The 19,110-nt window shown below is 41.3% G+C and overlaps 1 protein-coding gene across 2 annotated transcripts in view; it reads right to left on the bottom strand.

Annotated features, from left to right (window-relative positions):
* SLC36A1 (solute carrier family 36 member 1) overlaps nt 1-19,110 on the bottom strand; it is a 45,141-nt gene that overhangs the window by 7,605 nt on the left and 18,426 nt on the right. Inside the window, exons 6-10 of one of the 2 annotated variants that reach the window (XM_016213890.2) lie at nt 17,341-17,425; nt 16,447-16,665; nt 11,804-11,902; nt 9,084-9,250; nt 5,641-5,810 (exon numbers count right to left, since the gene is read on the bottom strand). In XM_016213890.2, coding sequence (XP_016069376.2) covers nt 5,641-5,810; nt 9,084-9,250; nt 11,804-11,902; nt 16,447-16,665; nt 17,341-17,425 — 740 coding nt within the window. The remainder of the gene's footprint in view (nt 1-5,640; nt 5,811-9,083; nt 9,251-11,803; nt 11,903-16,446; nt 16,666-17,340; nt 17,426-19,110) is intronic. The other variant, XM_016213897.2, reaches the window with a different exon arrangement.

Raw genomic sequence — 19,110 nt, 5'->3', positions numbered from 1 at the left:
TTGGTTTGGCCCTGCCAAGGCAACTGCAGGTGGGACTCAAAATTCAATAAATTCAATTAAATATTTGACCAAATATAGCAGGCTAATTTTTAAGTTGATAACTTTGTATGGCAAGACAAGACCAAATGATTTCATGGGCTGTATATGGCTCACAGGCAGACGTTCCCCACCCCTGCTCTAGACTCAGAATGTAAGCTCCAATCCCAGGTTCACCACAAGCTGGTCAGTTACTTAACCTTTTTAAGACTCATTTTCCCTACTGCTAAATAGAGACGGTCAAATGTAAAGATCTTAGAGGATTAAGCACATAATGAATGCTTCATAAATGTTAGCTAATATAATTACCAGTCCCTGCTCAATAGCAGGCTGTGATCCAGGGTAAACTGGCTCACCATTCTGAGACTCAGTTTGTTTACCCATGAATTGGTGATTGTACTATACTGAATAATTGCTGAAGTCTCATCCAAGTCTGAATTATAAGGAACTATACAGTGCAGATTCAGTAACTTAGGAATGTGTTCTGGGATATGTACCTCAACTCACTGTCAGCTAGGAAGCACCATGTGCTGCTCAAGAGTGGCACAGCAGAGCAAGAGATGGGACTCCTCTCCTCAAACACATGGTTGTGCCAAAACATAGCTTCTAGCCCACCTGGTTTTTGTACTACTTAAGGGAGTGTGAGTAATTCCTCTGGTGCCAGCCCCTGGTCTCCATGGCTATTCCAGCCTGCTCAAGAGAAAGGAGGCCTTTATGAGGGACAGTGAGCCCCAGAAGGAGACAAGACAGATGATCTGCGTGGCCCCTCCCAGCTCCAAAAGTCTGTCATTTCCTCTCCATCTTTCACATTAACCTGAAGGACAGATGGACACTCACGATATGAGTGTGAAGTCAGATGTGCTCCATCTACACTGAGATAAGAATGAAGTGGAAACAGAAACAGAAGCTTGTGTGATTAGAATCTTTTCTCAGATTTGACAGAGATGTTCCACTTCATTATATTTTAAAAGCAATCTAAAAATGTTTTTATTTTTACTACAAAGGGTATACAACATAAGCATACTTAGCAAAAATATCCTTAATAGAGATTTTTTAAACAGGCAACATTTTTCTCTTAAAGCCAGGACCACATGGCTGCAAAAGAAGACCCTCTTCCTAGATGGACCATATACTACATCTGGACCCTAAATAAAGCCTGACATTGGAGAAAGATAATGGGGGGAGACAGCAAAAAGAGCGAGCTTCCCACTAATATGGGGGAAGAAAAAGAGAAGCGGACACAAATTAGCATAAAAGCCCCAAGGGCTCAACAGCAGGGATATCTGTTTTGCCACCATGCAAAATGTGGCAAACTAGTTTTAACTAATTCCAGAGGTAAGAATCAGGTACTCAGGAAAAATATGGGAGCAACTAAAACCTTTAAATGTCTTTATGAGTTAAAGCCCTTTAGAAAGAGAAACACAAGAAGGTAGAGATCTCAGGGAGCAGCCAACTGGGAATATCCTCTCCCCACTCTCTCCACACTCCCTAACAAAAGAACATGCCATAAAAGAGGAAGACAGCAGACTCCCAACTGGCAGGTCCACAGCCCTCTACAGCACCTTAGCTGTGGCATGTACAGAAAGCAGGGGTCGAGGAAAACTCAGCTGGACCACATGATTAGTTAAGAGGCTCCAATGGTATTACAAAACATCTTTCCTTTGGGTTAAAAGAGTACAAACATGATCTTTTAACGGCTGAAGGAACATGAGGCAAATGGCCACGTTCAGAGAAGGAACTGATTAGGATTCTGGAGTCTGTGGTTTTAGACCAGCAACAGAAAGAGCTGACTAATGCACAAGAGAAGAAAGTACTTAAGAGAACAAACACACACTAAACAGAAATATGATATAAACTCATATCCCAACTGGATACTTACAGCTCTGGTGTCTGGAAGCTCTTTCTGCTGTTTTATTATGATTGATGCTGGGAAAGCTCACCTGTGTTACTCTTAAATGTCTAGAAATCTACCTTTAAATTAATTAGACTCTTAGAATATATAATTTCATTTAGTGGGGGTATAAATTTTTAAAAGTACAAAAGCACAGGAAACAACCTACATGTCCAACACTAAAGGAGTAGTTTAGTAAATACAGTCCACCAATATAATGGAATATATCACACAGTCATGAAAATATTTATGAAAGATATGTATATTCATTATATAATATAAAATAAAATGCAAAAGACAAAGTTATGTGTATACTATGATTGAAACTATTTTTAAAATGCACCCATGAGGGTTAACACAGAAGACAAAACACAAAAGAAAATTATTTTGTTAAATCAGTGGGATATTGGAAATTTCTTCTTCAATAACCTCAGGCCTAGACATTCTCCAAATATCTTTACATTAACTTTATTTTTTCAAGCAATATTTTGGTCAAAATCTAAAATCAGGCTCAAAGTAGTTCTGCAGAATCACAGAGGTTTAAACTTGAGAGAAACCTTAGTGATCGGATACCCTTCACATCTTACAGTTGCAGAAACTAAAATCTCATGAGGGTTCCTGGGGCTGGGGCACAGGTACAGCTAATTTATGCTGCTACCCCTCTTCATTTAGCTGCAAGACCGAGAAGTGTGAAAGGCCAAAAGGTGCTAAGAAGCCACTCTGTTTGTACCTGGAAGCTTTGTGCTCTAAAGGGTCTGGCTGCTGGAATGTTTTATAGCATTCTGGTCTGAACAGGCCTCTCAGTCGATGTGGTTTTATGTTATTACATCTTCAACAATAGGTTTCTGAAATTCTCATAGCTAACTGAAGTGAAATGTTTCACATGGCAAATGCCACAATTAGTACCAACCACTGAAGGCCAGGTTAGTGTCTCATGTAATCCTGAGAAACTATTCTTCCTGCAGCCTCTTCCAGCCTCTCCTTCTACACAAGCTCTGGACATAAGGTGACTGCAGAGCTGACATTTCTAAACATATGGGCTGGAAGCAAATACTGTTCCATATGAAATCATAACAAAATGAGCACCATTCTCTGACATGCTTATTTTTCCAGCCCCTCCTCCCCAGAAGTCTGAAATTTAGCATCAAAAGTAGACAGAGCAATCTTTGGAGATAGAGGAGAGCGGTGAGAAAGTTCAATTCCAATTGGGGAGAAAAAATTGAGGCTGGACCAAATTGCCCTGCTCCCTTTGGCGATGAAGAATGAGGAAGAAGAGGAAAAACTGGAGAAAAGACAAGAAAATACCAGAAATAAAAATAAAACAAGCTGCCATTGAAATTTATGGGTATAATTAAAAACAATGAGTTATATCAAAACTCTAAAATCACATACCAATTAACCTTGTGTAAGATCTGAAAGTACAAAGAAACAAAAACAAAATGAACTCACATAAATACATTTAAATTAGTACTACAGTAAAAGGCTTCTCCCGAATCCCACAATTACTTCAGAGTCTCCAGGGAAGGTTAGAGAAGCCAGAGTGCTCAGAGATGAAGGGGCTGCGCCCCTTAATAGGCTGACAATGCAATGCTAAGTCACAAGAGATCAGACGGGGGGAAAAAACAACTGAACCCGCTTAAAAGATCAAAAGCAGCTCGAGTCCTTTGAGCATGATGCTGTAGAAGATAGGTGAGACCCACAGACAGAACCAGGAAAATTTAAGCAAAAACCAAGAGGCATCTAAGGACAGCATGAGGTCTGTGAATCAGAGCTTGGTGGCTCCTGTAGGGGAGCAGCGGAAAGAAAGCTGGCAGGAAGCAAGACATATGCTACTGGAGGCTAAAGCCAGACTTGAGGAGGAAATGAGGCAGAGACAGGAATCAGGTCCAGCATCACTGCCCCAGATCTTCGGTCAGGGAGAAGCTGCTATATAGGCAGTGACAGCACATTTCACCTAGACAGACCTAGTTTTTCTAGAGGAACCACTCTGAAACAAAGCTGATTACATGAACTATCCCCACCCTTTCTCCCAATGCCTGTTGGATCCAAGATTTGGGGCCCTGAGAACTGACATTATAAACACCTGCATGTGGAATCCATGTCCTCAATACTGAAGGCTAATCCATTCACAGAACATCATACATATCTGAATCAAAGCATCCAGAGTTGCTGGCAGAAGACAGGGGTAAAATCTGGAGTCCAACTATCCTATCAGCACGCATTAAGGCAATTTACTAGAAAAGCAAAATATATCACCTTTCTTCCTTTGCAGTAGCTCTGGGCCAGCAGTGACCTGTGGGCTGCCCTGGATTAGCTGCTGAGTATTTATAGAGCTGGACTAGAAAGAGACTGAAGGTCTACCAAATAAAGGCTATAAGGAGAAGTCAGATTCTTGGTTGCCATCAAGTTCTCCTGCGCCTGGAAAAATCAAGGTGTCCACCCTCTGCCCGGCTCCTACCCAGCACCACCTAGATATAAATCCTCAGGAGTGCTGCCCAAGATTAAATCAGAAAGTCATGGAAAGGCCTTTAGTTCCTTACTCCAGTGAGTTCTTTCCACACAGATACCCAGAATGGTAAACTTCCACCCACTATCCTTGAAGTAATATAAAAAAGAACTACAGGTGCCTTGAGGAGGTCCACTCTGGGACAGGCACTAGGCTATTCCCTTGAGGAGGTCCATTCTGGGACAGGCACTACTAGTCTGTTCACTATATTTTGCTTAGGTGGTTGAAGAGGATGGATAGTCTCTTGCCTGCCCTTCTCTTGCTAACAGGCAACCAATAAAATCATTTTTTATTTCCCATACTATGAGTGAAAGCCAGACAACATTCATGTATTTCATCCCTAAATGCTCAATCCTGGTTCAATTAAAAAATCATAGAGACCTGTATTTATTCCAAAGACAGAATGAATAATAAGAAAATTTCTGGGGCAGTCTCAATGTACTAAGAAAGACATCTTGTCCCCAAAGACTAAAAATTTTAAAAATAAAATAAAAAGCCAAACATGGCCTAAAGAGAAATATATGATTCAAGCACTTCAATTTGGAAAGCAATTGCAAATCTCCTAGTAATTTAAATTAAATAGTATAGATCAATTCGTTGGGGTTCTCTTCTGTATCAAACGTTTACCTGTTTCAACCAACAGCAAACAGGGTGACATTTTGTCTCTTAATTCACACCCCTGGGCATGTGGTCCAGGGAAGAGGAATAAAACACAAAGTGATAAACACCTGATTAACTGACAGACCGACATCCAAAAATGTCTAGCAAAGTATCACGCAGCTGAAAGAAATCTAAGGAACACTGCAAAACTGATTATCTGAAAAAACAAATAAACATGTACCCACTATCAAAGTAATGTGTACTCATTACCAATATGGTTAATTGGCTCTCTTTTAGGCTTTTACTGTATTTTATATGGAATAATAATTATACATCTTTACTATGACTTTTGACCACCTCTGTAGCATTTCACGCCATATTGACAAATAAATGACAGTCCCTATTCCCATGACCTGTAGAATACATATGTCATCAATTCACCTCACTATCTGGACACACCTCAACTCTGAAACAGAGAGCGTGCCAAACTTCCTGTTCACCCAGTCCAGCAATTTCACAGCAATGCAAGCTCTCCCTCGTGAAAGCCCTGGAGACTGGGTGCCCTTGGGAAAAAACAAACAAGGGAGTGCTCCTGTGTTCTACTCACATGTCAGGCAGACCAGTATGGTTCGCACTAACAGGTCCACCGCCAGCTCCCAATGCTCTGGCACGCGGGACACAAAGAAGGGGATGATGATCTCGGCTGGGACGAAGAACTGGATGGCGTAGGTGAAGAAGATGCCAATGGAGTACAGCAGCTTCACCGACTGGTACAGCCTGCGGAGAGAGCACAGATACATTCAAAAGCTATTCTGCGCACTCATATGCTAGCAGGAATAGTGCAAAATGGTCCTGTCCCACTGTGATTTGGCCATATCTATCCAAGCTACAAATGGATGTGCCCTTTGGACCCAGCAATTTCACAGCTAACAATTTATCTTGCAGATATATTTGCACATGTGCACAAAAACTTACATTCAAAATGTGTCATTGCAGCATTATTTAAGTATGAAAGACTGAAAACAGCTGAAATGTTAATCAGTGGGGAACTGGTTAAATAAATCATGGTGTCCCCATATAGCAATTAAAAAGTATGAGGCAGAACTCTAAGTGTTGACATGGAATTAGCTTTATGATATTCTATTAAGTGAAAAAATCATGAAGCAGTACAGTGTCTATAGTGTGCTACAATTTGTTTTAAAAAGAGCCCTGGCCGGTTTGGCTCAGTGGGTTGGGTGTCATCCCATGTACTGAAAGGTTGCCAGTTCAATTCCTGGTCAGGACACATGCCCGGGGTTGCATGCTGGATCCCCGGTAAAGTGTGTGCAGGAGGCAGCCAGTCAATTCTCTCTCCCCCTCCCCTCCTCTCTCTCTCAAAATTAAATAAATAAATAAATAAAAAGAGAAAAACCATCCCCCCAACACATACACATATATGTGACACTTACATCCATGAAACATCTCCAGAAGGAAACACAAGAAACTGGTTAGTATGGTTGGTTGTCTCTGAAATGGAAAACTGTAGAACTGGGGACTACAAGTGAGTGGGGATTACACACTTTCTGTATACCCTTCAAACATTTAGAATCTTTACCAGGGGCATATATCCTTTCAAAAATAAAAACAATTAAAAATACAATTAAATGTAACAAGTCTCTTTATTTATATCCTCCCATCCAATTCAGAGCTCCCTAGAATCAAATGGTGACCATGCAGGACCAAGAGGTAGGAGCAGAATCCATCTTTCCACCTGACCACAGCAGTCTTCCTACCACTGCTTCATGTGTAGCTTCTCAAGAAGACCATTAACTCACCATGAGATACCACTATCTATCCCATGCCTAGGACTGTGCAGAGTAGAAAAAGTCTTTAAGTACTTGTGGATCTCACAGGATCATTAAAGGGAAGACCACCCGGCCCCTAAGCAAAATTCCACATCAAACAAGACCCTGATGCAGTAAGCACAGAGAAACACTGACCTCCCTCCCTTGCTGGAAACCTATTTAAAAGTGGTGATTATATTGTGCATAATGTGCAATGAATTTCTTGGTGGTTGAACTTAATACCTAGAAGATGTTCTTATGCTAGAAGCAGGAAAACACTCCGAGAGAGAATGAGTTTGACTAAAGGTCTTACTTGCTCCAAGAATAGATCATAAAAACTCTTTGGAAAAATCAGCTGGTGGCTCTATAATTAAGCTCAGCGCAGCACCAAAGCCTGCTGGAATACAAGGGAAGTCCGTAATCAAGATAGTCACCTGCAGGGATGGCCAAATAAATTGCACCTGAATGGAGGCAGAAAGATTAGAATAGCTGGGTTTGAAATATCAGAAGACAGATGCTCATCTATGGCTTTAGATTATGTGAGCTGAGTCTGCTGCTCCTGATCCATTTATCTTGTTATGCCAAGCTACCATCTGATTCTTGACAGGGCAAGAACATTTGGAAATTTAAAAGCAGGCATCATAGGGCTAGAGAAGGAAAGAGTTTCTAAAAACAGTGACCCATTTCAGGGCTATCACTTGGCTGGACACACAACAAACTTAGCCTCCAGACTGCTGCTGGCTAGGGTGTCCTTTGCTAATCACTGACAACACTACCGAATAAACATTTTCTCAGTTTTCGCAGCTGGTCTTTGCACAATGCTTCACCAATCAGAGATCTAAAAAACACACAGGCAGATCAACCAGCCAGCCCAAAAGGTTATTCTGATCAGAAGCATCTGTGTCTGCTCAGAGCTGCTCTCCACAATGACATTTTAATCTACAAAATAGAATTGTTGCTTAGGACATACCCTGTGACATCTACCTTTTTAGGAAGCATTCAATGTGTTTCAGGGTTTCCCTATAATAAAGCAACCAAGAGTTAAGGAAAATGAGATATAGATGGGCTCCCAACAACCCCTGGTCCACAGTGAGAATCCTCCATGTGCATATCAAGTGAGTGACTGCACAAGAGAGGCACAGCAGAGAGTGGGAGCTAAACAGATGTGCCCTCCCTTCCCCTCTATTTGGCATGGTTTAAGGTAAATGAACTAGATACTTGGCCCTTCTAGGCTCAGATTTCCAGGGAGAAATGATATATCAGTCAGCTGATCAACCAATCCATTCAGGATATGCCTCCATTGGAATTACTCATCCAAACAAAGAATAGAGCTCAGGGCAGCATCCTACTTCTCTATCACACTGGTAAACTATTACAAAGCTTTTTCTCACACATATCATTTGATCTTCATGGGAATTCTGGCAGGAAGAAATGACTACTCCTTGTTGCCAAAAAGTGAGAACCGAGGCAAGAAGCTGTGATTTGCCCAAGGCCACAGAGCTAGGACACGGCAGATGACCTCTGTCCTCTATGCCCCAGTTGCTTCCCGATAACATCTCATTTAGAAAATGCCTGTCTCAGCATTTATTCCTCACTTTTATTCAAAAATCATTCACTGGGTGATGATTACACTGGGAGCTAGGATAGAATGGAGAACTGGATGGTCGTTGTCCTCACAGAGCTTACAGTGCAGGGAGATCACAATACAGGTAAACAAACAATTGCAACACAATGGAATGAAAATTAGTATAGGATCCTAATGGGATCCTATGGGAGCAGAGAAAAGGGGCATCTCGCTGAGACTTGAAGTTGCGGCCAGAAAGATATCGGAGAGTTTCTCAAAAAAAAAGACTCCTAGACCAAGTGGGAATTAGGTGGGAGTGGGACTAGAGCCTAAATGTTCCTGAGGCACATTAAGAGGGCAAAGGGAAGTCTTTAAGGAGTTCTCAACAAGGGAATATATGATTACACTGTTAGGCAGCTCACGCAGGTAACAAGGGGGAGCACATATCTGGAGAAAGATTAAGACTCAGGCAGGGCGATGGGTCAAAAGCCTTGGTGGGCAGCCACAGATGGTTGGTGCTGGACTGGGGGTGGTGGCAGTGGTGGGCTAAAGTGAAGCGAGCTGACTTAAGAGATAAGTAGGAGAAAGAATTGACATTCTAACCTATTACAGTAATTTTAAAAAATATCTAGTACTCCCAGGTTTCAATCCTCCCCCACATACCAGCAGTTGGGCAAGTTGAGGGTGATACTGCCTTGAATATCAGCTCCAAATTGCAGGTACCCCAGACACCCCAGGCTGATGTAGAGGGTAGTAACGATGGCCATTCCCACATACAGAATGACTGAAAATTTCCCGGGATCCTTCATTTTGTTTTCAAGGGGCAGAACCTATGAGAGTAGTGAGAGAGAAGAGAAAGCACAGCGAAGAACAACATTAATGGCCAAGAAAAAAATGTAATACTCTCATAAAAAAGTAATTTCTTTATCCTTAGACTTCCCCAAAGGCACATTCATCCTTTATTAGATAACCAAATAATGCAAGTTGTTTTCTCAGTTCTCCTCGCAGGACTTGAGACCTAGAGCCCACTGTCTCAACCAGGAAGTCCTGAGAGGTTAAGGTGGGAGGACTGGAACCCAGGAGTCCTGGTCCAGGCTAGCACTCTGCCTCCTGCTATGAGATCCCTGTAGGCTGGGAGTTCTCTCTGCCCCTTGAATGCAGCCACCTGGCAACTAGCAGGCCATTTTGCATCATGCACACCTGAACAGCCGGTGGTGGCACAGGTCAGCTGTACCTCACCTGAGATCACAGCTTTGCTAACCCGTCCAAAGAATGCAGCACATAGGTCAGGGAAAACTGCCACTCTAGTCCACAGAAATGGTTTCCTTAACTCAAAAGGGGTAGGCACCAGCAGTGACAAGTCAAACCTCCAAGTTAGAGAAACTGAGGTCCTGGGAGTGGCATGACTTAATTAATAGAGGATCTTGCATATTCAGGATCTCAAAGATGTATAACAAAACCCAGTTTCCAGACTATTTCAAAAACTGACCCTGGCCATCTCCTCCCTCACAGTTGAGGACATTCTTTAACCTTCACTAAAGCAAAGATTAGGAAAATTGGTTCACTTAGGAACAAGGAAGGCAGCAGGTATGACTGACAATCTTCACAATCTGCCATCAACTGCTTCTGGCATGACTATCAAGGAAAAGCAACTCAGGACAATGACAACAAACTATCTTTGACCTTGTCATTATACTCATTTGCTTCCAGTGCCTGTGGCCACGAGGCAGAGCAGGTCTATGCCAGACACACCCCAGCAGAAACAATAAGCCAAAGCCCGGTACTCTGAGGGGAACCACAACTCTGCATTTCCAACTGGCCTTCAGCAACCCCCAGGCCACCAGCTCAAGGGTCTCAAGCTACAGTTGATCCATATCCAATAAGAGTCAGTTTCTAAGCCTTCATTCGGTTTCCTCCCATGGAGAATCTAAAGAGATAGGCAGGGAGCCCCTCTCCTCCATGTCCGCCAGGCCTGGGCCAGCAGTGCAAACACGGAGAGAGCACAGTGAACAGAGAGCAGTGGCACTTTACCCAGATATGCTCAACAACCCACAAATCCAAACTAAGAGCATAATAGCAGTGTTCTCTCTATTGTAAAAATAGAAAACAGAAAAATCTTGAATAGAAGATCATAATTACAATATGACCCCGTATTCAAGCCTTAGCTAATGAAAAGAAGCAAAGAATAACTTCTGCACTGTGGTGTTAGGGAAAACTGATAAAGTCAGTACAATGCTCCTTGAGAAGCAGGATCTCCAGGCATCCTTCAACATTTACTCAGCCTCTTCTATCCAGTCCTGAGTACTTGGGACCTCTTTCTCACTGCTGCAATACGGGTCCATTCAGGCGTCTGCCCCAGCAGCAGAGAAGCCACTGGTGTTTGTGAATCAAGGTGAGACATTCTTCCTGGGTGATGAGAAGCCCCAAGAACACAGGAAAGGTTTAAAACCTCAGGACAACAACCTATACACAATCACTCAAAAAGCCTCCCCCATGATGTAAGAGCCTTCACACAGTCCATCAACACTATGGGGTGGGGACAATTCCTATTTTGACAAAAATCTGTCAGGCTTCTAGGTTTTCTTAAAAGCATATAACATGGTAGGGAAATCAAGTGGGGGCAAAAAAGAAATTCTATAAAAGGAGAAGTGCCTTCTCATTTCCTAAGCCCTTGGCCAGGACAGCTAATAATTTTTTTCAGAGAAGAATTCTGTACCTTTATTATGAAAAATACAAATAAAAATCAAATTAGGTACAAACGAGTGGCAGATTCCTCTCTTTAGGAGAATTTGGTGAAATCATAGCAACGATGAGGAGAAGCTGAGCTAGGTGTGAAAGCTATTCATTCACACAAAGAAAATGCGGCACACCAATGATCCAGAGCAGGGAAATTATTCGTATGTTTATTGATTTAATAATAAATTAATAGTATTATTAATAAAAATAAAAATTATTTAATGCTCATATGTCAGGGACTGTGCGAAGCACTTTACACATATCTTATTTAATCCTAACAATTACTAATTATTAAAATCACTTTTCAGAGGCAAACAGTGAAGGCTCAGAGAGGTTAAGTCCTTGTACAAGGTCACACAGCTACTCTTTGGCAGGAAGACTCACCCAAATCAGTCTGACTCCAGAGCCTGGATTCCTAATTATGATGTACTATTGCTTACTGCACATACAGAAGATGGGTATGCAAAAGAGCTGGTTTGAATGTAAGCATTCTCAAATTACATACAATTTATTTTTAAAAGTTGGAGCTGAATCACCAGCTGGCCATTAAGTCTCAGAAGATCATTTCCAATAGTGCCTCCTCAGCATTCCTTAAAGCAGACCTCAAGGACACCCATGGCACCAGAGAATCACAGTGCATCTCTTACCATCCCGATACCTTCAAATGCAAAAATGGCCGTGCCAAAGAACAGAGGGAAAGTCTTCCAGGATGCCACCAAGGGGAGGCGGCTGGGGTCTGGGATCCTCTGAAAGAGAGAAAACAAAACAAAGTAAAGACTATACATACAGAGCTTCGAGATTTGAATTCAAACATCAGACAGATCATACTTCTCCTAAATCCTAGATTCTCTGAAGGGAGAAAGTCTGACACCTGACAGATGACTGGGGGACATTTAGCCTGTGCACATTTTTCCCTTCAGGCTGAGAAAACCCACTTGATTCGGGAAGGACTAGCCCAACATACCATAAGAAACTCAAATGTTGAAGCTTGCATAAAAATAGTCACGTTTTTCCCTAGGTAATCCCATCCCTAGAAATTTAATCCAAGTAGAAAAAACAATCAGAACATTAAAAAATTTGAGCCCTAGCCGGTTTGGCTCTGGTTAGAGTGGTGGCCCATGGACTGAAGGGTCCCTGGGTTAGATTCCAGTCAAGGGCGCGTACCCCAGTTGCAGGCTGGATCCCCGGCCCCAGTCAGGGTGCATGCAGGAGGGAGGCAACCAATCGATGTGTCTCTATCACATTGATTTTTTTTCTCTCTCTCTCCCTTCCACTCTCTCTAAAAAAATCAATGACAAAAAATATCCTCGGGTGAGGATTAAAAAAAAACATGTTGAACACTATTTATTAGTAACTAAAAACAATCTAAATATTCTCAAACAAATGAACATTTAGTTTACTTACATCAACTATACCCCAGAATATCATGCACTATTTAAAAAGCAAAAACTAAGATAACTAAAAGTAGCACAGGAAAAACTGCCTATGAAATAATAGTAAAAAAATAAAATTTAAATTTATATATTCACTATCATACAACTACATAAACACTCCACAAAGATAAAGCTGGAAGGGAAGATGGTAAATTTTTAAGGTGCATTTTTTTTCTACTTTTCTTCGTTTTTAAAAAAATTCTTATGAATAAGTTTGAGTACTTGGAAAATATTGACAGACACATAACAGGAATGTTGAAACATTTGCGGCAGGGGGAAATAGCAAAAAGAGCATTTAAAAAATAGGCAAATAAAAACCAAGGCAACTGTCAACTGCAGGTACAATGTAAGGATGTACAAGCAAGGAGGTGTAGACACAGAATCCTACTGGCTCACCACTGGACAGTAGTACCCAGTAATAGCACCAAAGGAGCAGGATGCAGAGTGGGGCAAAAGCTGCCATCCTTTTAGAATTTGGCTTTTTAAATCATGTGTGTACATTGCTTAGATTAAAATAAGAATTGACTTTACAACTGCCTTTTACAATGTTTTAAAAATGATTTAATTATATAGGCACTTAGATAAATATGGGGCATGTTCTAACAGTGTAACAGAATAATATTAATCTCTGTAATAGGTTTCTCTTTGAAAGCTTTCAAAGGAAGTATCCTATGGTCTTCCTAAAACATAAAGCATTTTTAAAACTTTTTTTTTTGAGCCACTGCTAAGAAATCAGATGTCTTCACAGGAAGCATTTCAGTAACTAGAATGAATACAAGCAATAAATCTTTTTGCTCTACAATGAGACAAGAGAATGAGAGTGCCCTGTAATTATTCCTGAGTGACAGTGTAACTTAAGTTCCTGGAAACAGGAGCGATCTGTCTGTTAGGGGATGACTACTGCTCAGGTTCATACATCAGATCAGGTTGTATCTGACAGGGAATTTCAGAATTCATGTCTGGGGATACTGGTATGAATGAGACCAGCAAAAGGAATTAAAAATTCTACATACTTAATCATTGCTACTGACTTATAACCCAACCATCTAAATGAAAAAAGTTTAATATGCAAAGAAACATACAAATTAAAATCAGCTCACTATCAACATATTATCTCCTCAATTCTACACTACTATCAATTATAATAACAGCTTTTTGAGAAAGTGCTGTTAAATGTATGTAAGGATTGCAAGATGTACTCCAATTTTGGAAACATTATAAGCGTGAAAAAAATGCACCTCAGAATTAAGGATATGCAATGATAAAATATTTATTGGGAGTCTCATGTGGGCAAGGCATTGTGCTCAGAACCGTGCTGCCATCCATTTGTTCCAGAAAAACCTGCCCAGGTGGAAGACCTCGGTCAGCTTCCTATGATGACATGTGCATGAGGGCAAGAGCACCAGTCACATACATGCTCAGGATTAGGTAAAAATTCAAAACATCAAACAGCAGGGGAATCCTATGGTAAACAGAGCAAAATGCCAAGACAGCAGCAAAAGCAACAAAAACCCAGAGGGAACATCTTTAGCAATGTGCCACATCAAAATGAAGTTGCTCAGCACAGCCGAACCAGCATTCTCCCAGCTGCACCCAGGGCAGATAGCACTACTTGACCACAACACACCTCCTGGCTGAGCCCAGAGGCAGGCTCAGAATTGCTCTCAAGAAATCAGCAGGACTGCCTCACCCAAAAGTGCAGGTTGTACTATGCACAGACTATGCTCTACAGCTAGAAAGACACTTCCTGCAGCTGGGACTGAGATGCTATCACAACTCATATTCCCATCCCAGCCCTCTGATCATGGCAACAACCACAGTCCAACTACCTGCACTGGTTTATAATTAAATGCGGTATGTGTATCACTCGCCTCATCTTTCATGTCCACTACAGTGTTTCCTAGGCACTGATTGAGATCTCTAACTACAAAGTTAAATCAAGAATTTATTTACCCTTCTCTGTTTTAACTTAATTTACCAGAGGGGGGGGGACTCTCTGGAAATGATCCATCCTGCATTCATAGGCCCTCCTTCCAGTTTCATAATAAAATGGGACATAGACAGCTGTTTATGTTTTAAACAATAATTCTGCAGAAGAGCCAGTATCTGCCATCCATCTGACTTACTAGGACAATAAAAAAACAGTAAATGCTCACTAAATACAATCTAAATTCATTGTCATTTCTTCCATACAGGAAGTCCCTACTTTTTATGACACACTGTTTTCCTAGAAACCACACCAGTAGATAACTGTGTGAAAATGAGGTAAAGTTCACCTGTCAGATGACCATAATTAAGAAAATATCAGTGTTGGCTACGATGGGAAACTTATGTACTCCCTTAGAAGAAAGTCTATATGAAATCGGTAAATCATTTTTAGAAAAAGCAACTTGGCAATATAAAAATTTCAAAAGTGCAAGCTCTTCAGCAATTGCACTCCTAGATAAATATCTTGGAAAAGTATATACATGTCCACAAAAAGGAAGGCACAAGAAAATGCATTGTCATACTGAAATAATACTAAAGATTATAAATGACCTGATAGTCCACTAACTGGGGACTGGTTAAATAAATTAAGGCACATTTATTCTCTGAAATACTATGTAGAAATTTAAAAGAATGAGGTAAAACCAGGGGTATCAATGTGGAAAGCTCTATGAGGCACCATGGAGGGAAAAAACCCAAAGCAGACAAAAACTACATATAATGATCTTTTTAATTATGTTAAAAATATACATGTATTTTTTTGTTTTATATATTTCTGTACATGCTTATATAGTGTGTAATGCACTCATAGGACCTATAAGGAGACAGTTAATCACACCCAGGGTACCTGAGTGGAGGAGACTCAGGGTGGGGATGTAATGTTCAACAGGCATTTGTGTTGTCTGCACTTTAATGAGTATGTATTGATGAGTTATTGGGGAAATTAATTTTTTTTAAAAGAATAGTTTATTGTTTTAGAGAGAGAGGAAGGGAGAAGAGAGAAACATCCATGTGAGAGGGTAGCATCGATTAGCTGCCTCCTGCACACCCCCTACTTGGGATTGAGCCCACAACACAGGCATATGCCCTAACTGGGAAGGGAACCTATAACCTCTCAGTGCACAGGACAATGCCCAACCAACTCAGCCACGCCAGCCAGGGGGGGCGGAAATAAATTTTAAATGCTTTTTTTTTAAGTTATGCTTTTATTCCCCTGCTGTCACTCTTTCCCTTTTCGCAAGTTTTGGCAAAATGCAATGTATTGCCCACAAATAGCCAGTGTTTAAGGGCACATTTTTCTCAGCCTGATCTTCTACCCATCTATATACAAATGTCCTCTTGTGTACTACCCCACATGTGGGAGGGGGAACAATAACTGGATTTATAATTTGGACAAATAAATATAAAACTGGAGTGGTAAGGAATTATTTTATCTAAATATAGGTTAGAAGAATTGGTTTTTATTTTTATCTTAATATTTTTCTCTATTTCCCAATCTTAGAAAATGATCCATGTATTAACTGTCTAATTGGGGAAAAGTTTAAATCAGTGATCTCAAGGGGAGCGACTTTGCCCCCCACCCCAAGACGTTTGGCAATATCTGGAGACATTTTTATTGTCACAAATGGGGAGGAGGGGTTGCTACTAGCACGTAGCAGGTAGAGACCAGGGAGGCTGCTAAATATCCCTTGAGGCACCGGACAGCCCCCCATGACAACAATTTATCTGGCCCAAAATGTCAATAGTGCTAAAGTTGAGAAGCCCTAATGTAAATATACCATGCAAAGTAACATATCCCTGTTTACGTTTCACTTTACTTGTTTGTTTCTTCGATTAGTTAATAGGTGGGAGGAGAGATCCTGGACTCGTACCTGAACAATGAACTGGTAGATCATGACCAGGCTGACCAGCATGGTGATGTTGGCCAATAAGGAGAAGACGGACAGGACTCGAAGGTTCCTGATGAAAACCAGCAGCACCAGGAATGGCAGGAAGGTGAGCATGTAGAGTCTCGAGTCCATGGTGGGTATCAGAATCACTGTCTCATTGTTGAAGCAGTTGGAGGTGGTTGCATTGGCTGCTTCTATCACCTAGAATGAGGGAAAGACAAGAAACAGAAAAAGCTTCTCAAATGACAAAGGCCAGTTGACCTCCCACCAAAAGGGGTTCCTGATTAACAGTTCAATGTGTGAAAAAGGCTGTACAGAAGTCGTGGTTGATGAACTGTCTTTGCAGATCTTCATAACTATCATAGCAAACCAATTATTTGAGCTGGGTTTGATCATATTTTACCTAAAGACAGGAAAATGAGTAAGACATTTTCAGCTTCTCAATGCCCTAAGTCTTTAGATGAAATCAAACAAAAGACACTGTTCTGTGTAAAGAATCTTAATTCTTTTGTCAATCAAAACTGGTTTTAAGCCTGGCCGGGCATGGCTCAGCAGGTGAGCATCGGCTTATGATCCAGGGGATCGTGGTTCAGTTCCTGGTCAGGACACATGTCTGGGTTGCAGGCTCAATTCCCAGTGGGGCATGTGAAGGAGGCAGCCATCAAGACTCTCTCATCATTGATGTTACTATCTCTCTCTTTCCCTCTCCTTTCCTCTCCCTGAAATTACAATAAAGATATATTTTAACAAACCAAAAAACCTGGTTTTAATAATAATAATTTAAAAAAACTGGTTTGGAAAAAATCCTACACAGAAAAGTCCACTCATCTCTTGCCAGTCTCTCTCTCTCTCTTTCTCTCTCAACCAGGGTCCTACCTGTTTAAAGTTGTCAGCCAGGAAAACAAAGTAGACACAGCAGAATCCCAGCTGCGTGACAATCAGGAAGAAGTCCACAGTGTGCCTGAAGGTGGAGAAGGAAAGAATACAGAGATCATGATGATAAAAAGCAACACTCCCAGGGAGATGGTGTTTGAACAGTGCTTTTGCCCCAGTCATCACAGACCCTTCCCATCAGGTGACAAGGAGAAGTGTGCCCTGGTGAGAGGAGAAACTGTGCTAAGTGCGACCAGTCTGGAGCTTTGAAGAAAGGTGAAGCAGGTGGTACCTGTGTGGTTTTCAAGATTCCCTTCCTGACTTCTTGTCTGGAATGCTGCACAAGGTCAGGCAATCCCAAGACAGAAATGGCTGGAGAAGAGCACACACACCAGGACCGCTGCCCAGCACCTTGGTTTCCCCCTCCCCATGGCCCGCCTCTCCCATCTCACACCGTTTGTTCTAAAGCTACAGGGAACCCTCCACATAACAGCCCAGGAAGTGTGGACCCCTTCACAGTCTCTTTCTATAACTTAAATCCAAGAAACAATCTACTCTCACATAAGTACACAGAAATAGATGTACCCAAACAGACTGCTGGTTGAAACCTGTTACAACAACAGCTGGCAACAACCTAAAGGGTCGTCAAAAGAAAAATGATTAAATTATAGACCATTCTTAAATGGAACAGTATAAAGCAGGTAAAAAGCATATGTTAAATCTATACAGGCTGATAGAGAAATGACTAAGACCTCTAAGAGGAAAAATAAGTTTCCAAACAGTTTGCATAGTATTGTCAATGTATATTTTAAAAATTTTAAGAAGATGTACATTTGTATATATACCGATATTCCAAAAGGATATCCACGCAACTGTGACCAGTATACATACTTTTACTTTTCACTTTATATCCTTCTATCTTGTGCAAAAAAAAATTTTTTTACCTCAAGTACACATTAATTTTATTAAAGCAAGGAAGAAAGAGAGTGAGAGGGTAAGAAAGGGGGCAGGAGGAGCCATGGGGAGAAAAAGAAAGAGGGAGAGAGAGAGAAAGAAAGAGAGAAGAGGGTGAGGGGGGAGAGGAAAAAGGGAGAGGGAAGGAAGGAGGGAAGACTCATTCAACAACTAACCAACCAACCAACAGTGGTCACTTGGCAACCTGGGTTCTCGCAATCACAGAAAATGATTTTGCTAAAAGAATTACATAAACCTGTATCATAGGAGGAAGCTGACGATGCGTGAAGGTGAAAGTCCCCCTTTAACCCACAAAAAGGAGTTTTTCTGAAGAATATAGTTTTAATGTGGTTCAAAAAAGTATTTTAAAAAAGGACTCAGCCCTTGATGGTATAAATCCCCCACATCTAAATGTACTGTTTCCTCAAATAGAAAACAAAAAGTAGGATATTTCCCTTCAGGCATCTGACAAGTTACCATAAGGAGAAATTTCCAAAATACTCCCCACCTCCTGAAATGTCCCTTTCCTTAATAAACCCATTTGTTCTAGCTCGCCTCACCAGCTCACCTCGCCTCCTCCTTGAAGCCTTCCTTCTCCTGCCCAGTACCATGCTCATAAAGTACCTATCATGTGCACTTCTCATCTGGCACAGCGGGCAAGAGAATCTGGAAGCTTCTCTGAGTGTCTAGGATGTATTTATAGCTCAGGACACTCTTCCTATTAATTTATACTATTTCTGATCTCTTGTTCACAAGCTTCTCACACACCTCTCTCCTTAGAAAAACAAGCCCCCGCAGTGCCGGGACCACATAGTTTAC

This window comes from Miniopterus natalensis, chromosome 4, assembly GCF_054644295.1.
Source record: "Miniopterus natalensis isolate mMinNat1 chromosome 4, mMinNat1.hap1, whole genome shotgun sequence".
NCBI classification, from domain to species: domain Eukaryota; kingdom Metazoa; phylum Chordata; class Mammalia; order Chiroptera; family Miniopteridae; genus Miniopterus; species Miniopterus natalensis.
This window is presented reverse-complemented; position numbering and strand designations above follow the sequence as displayed.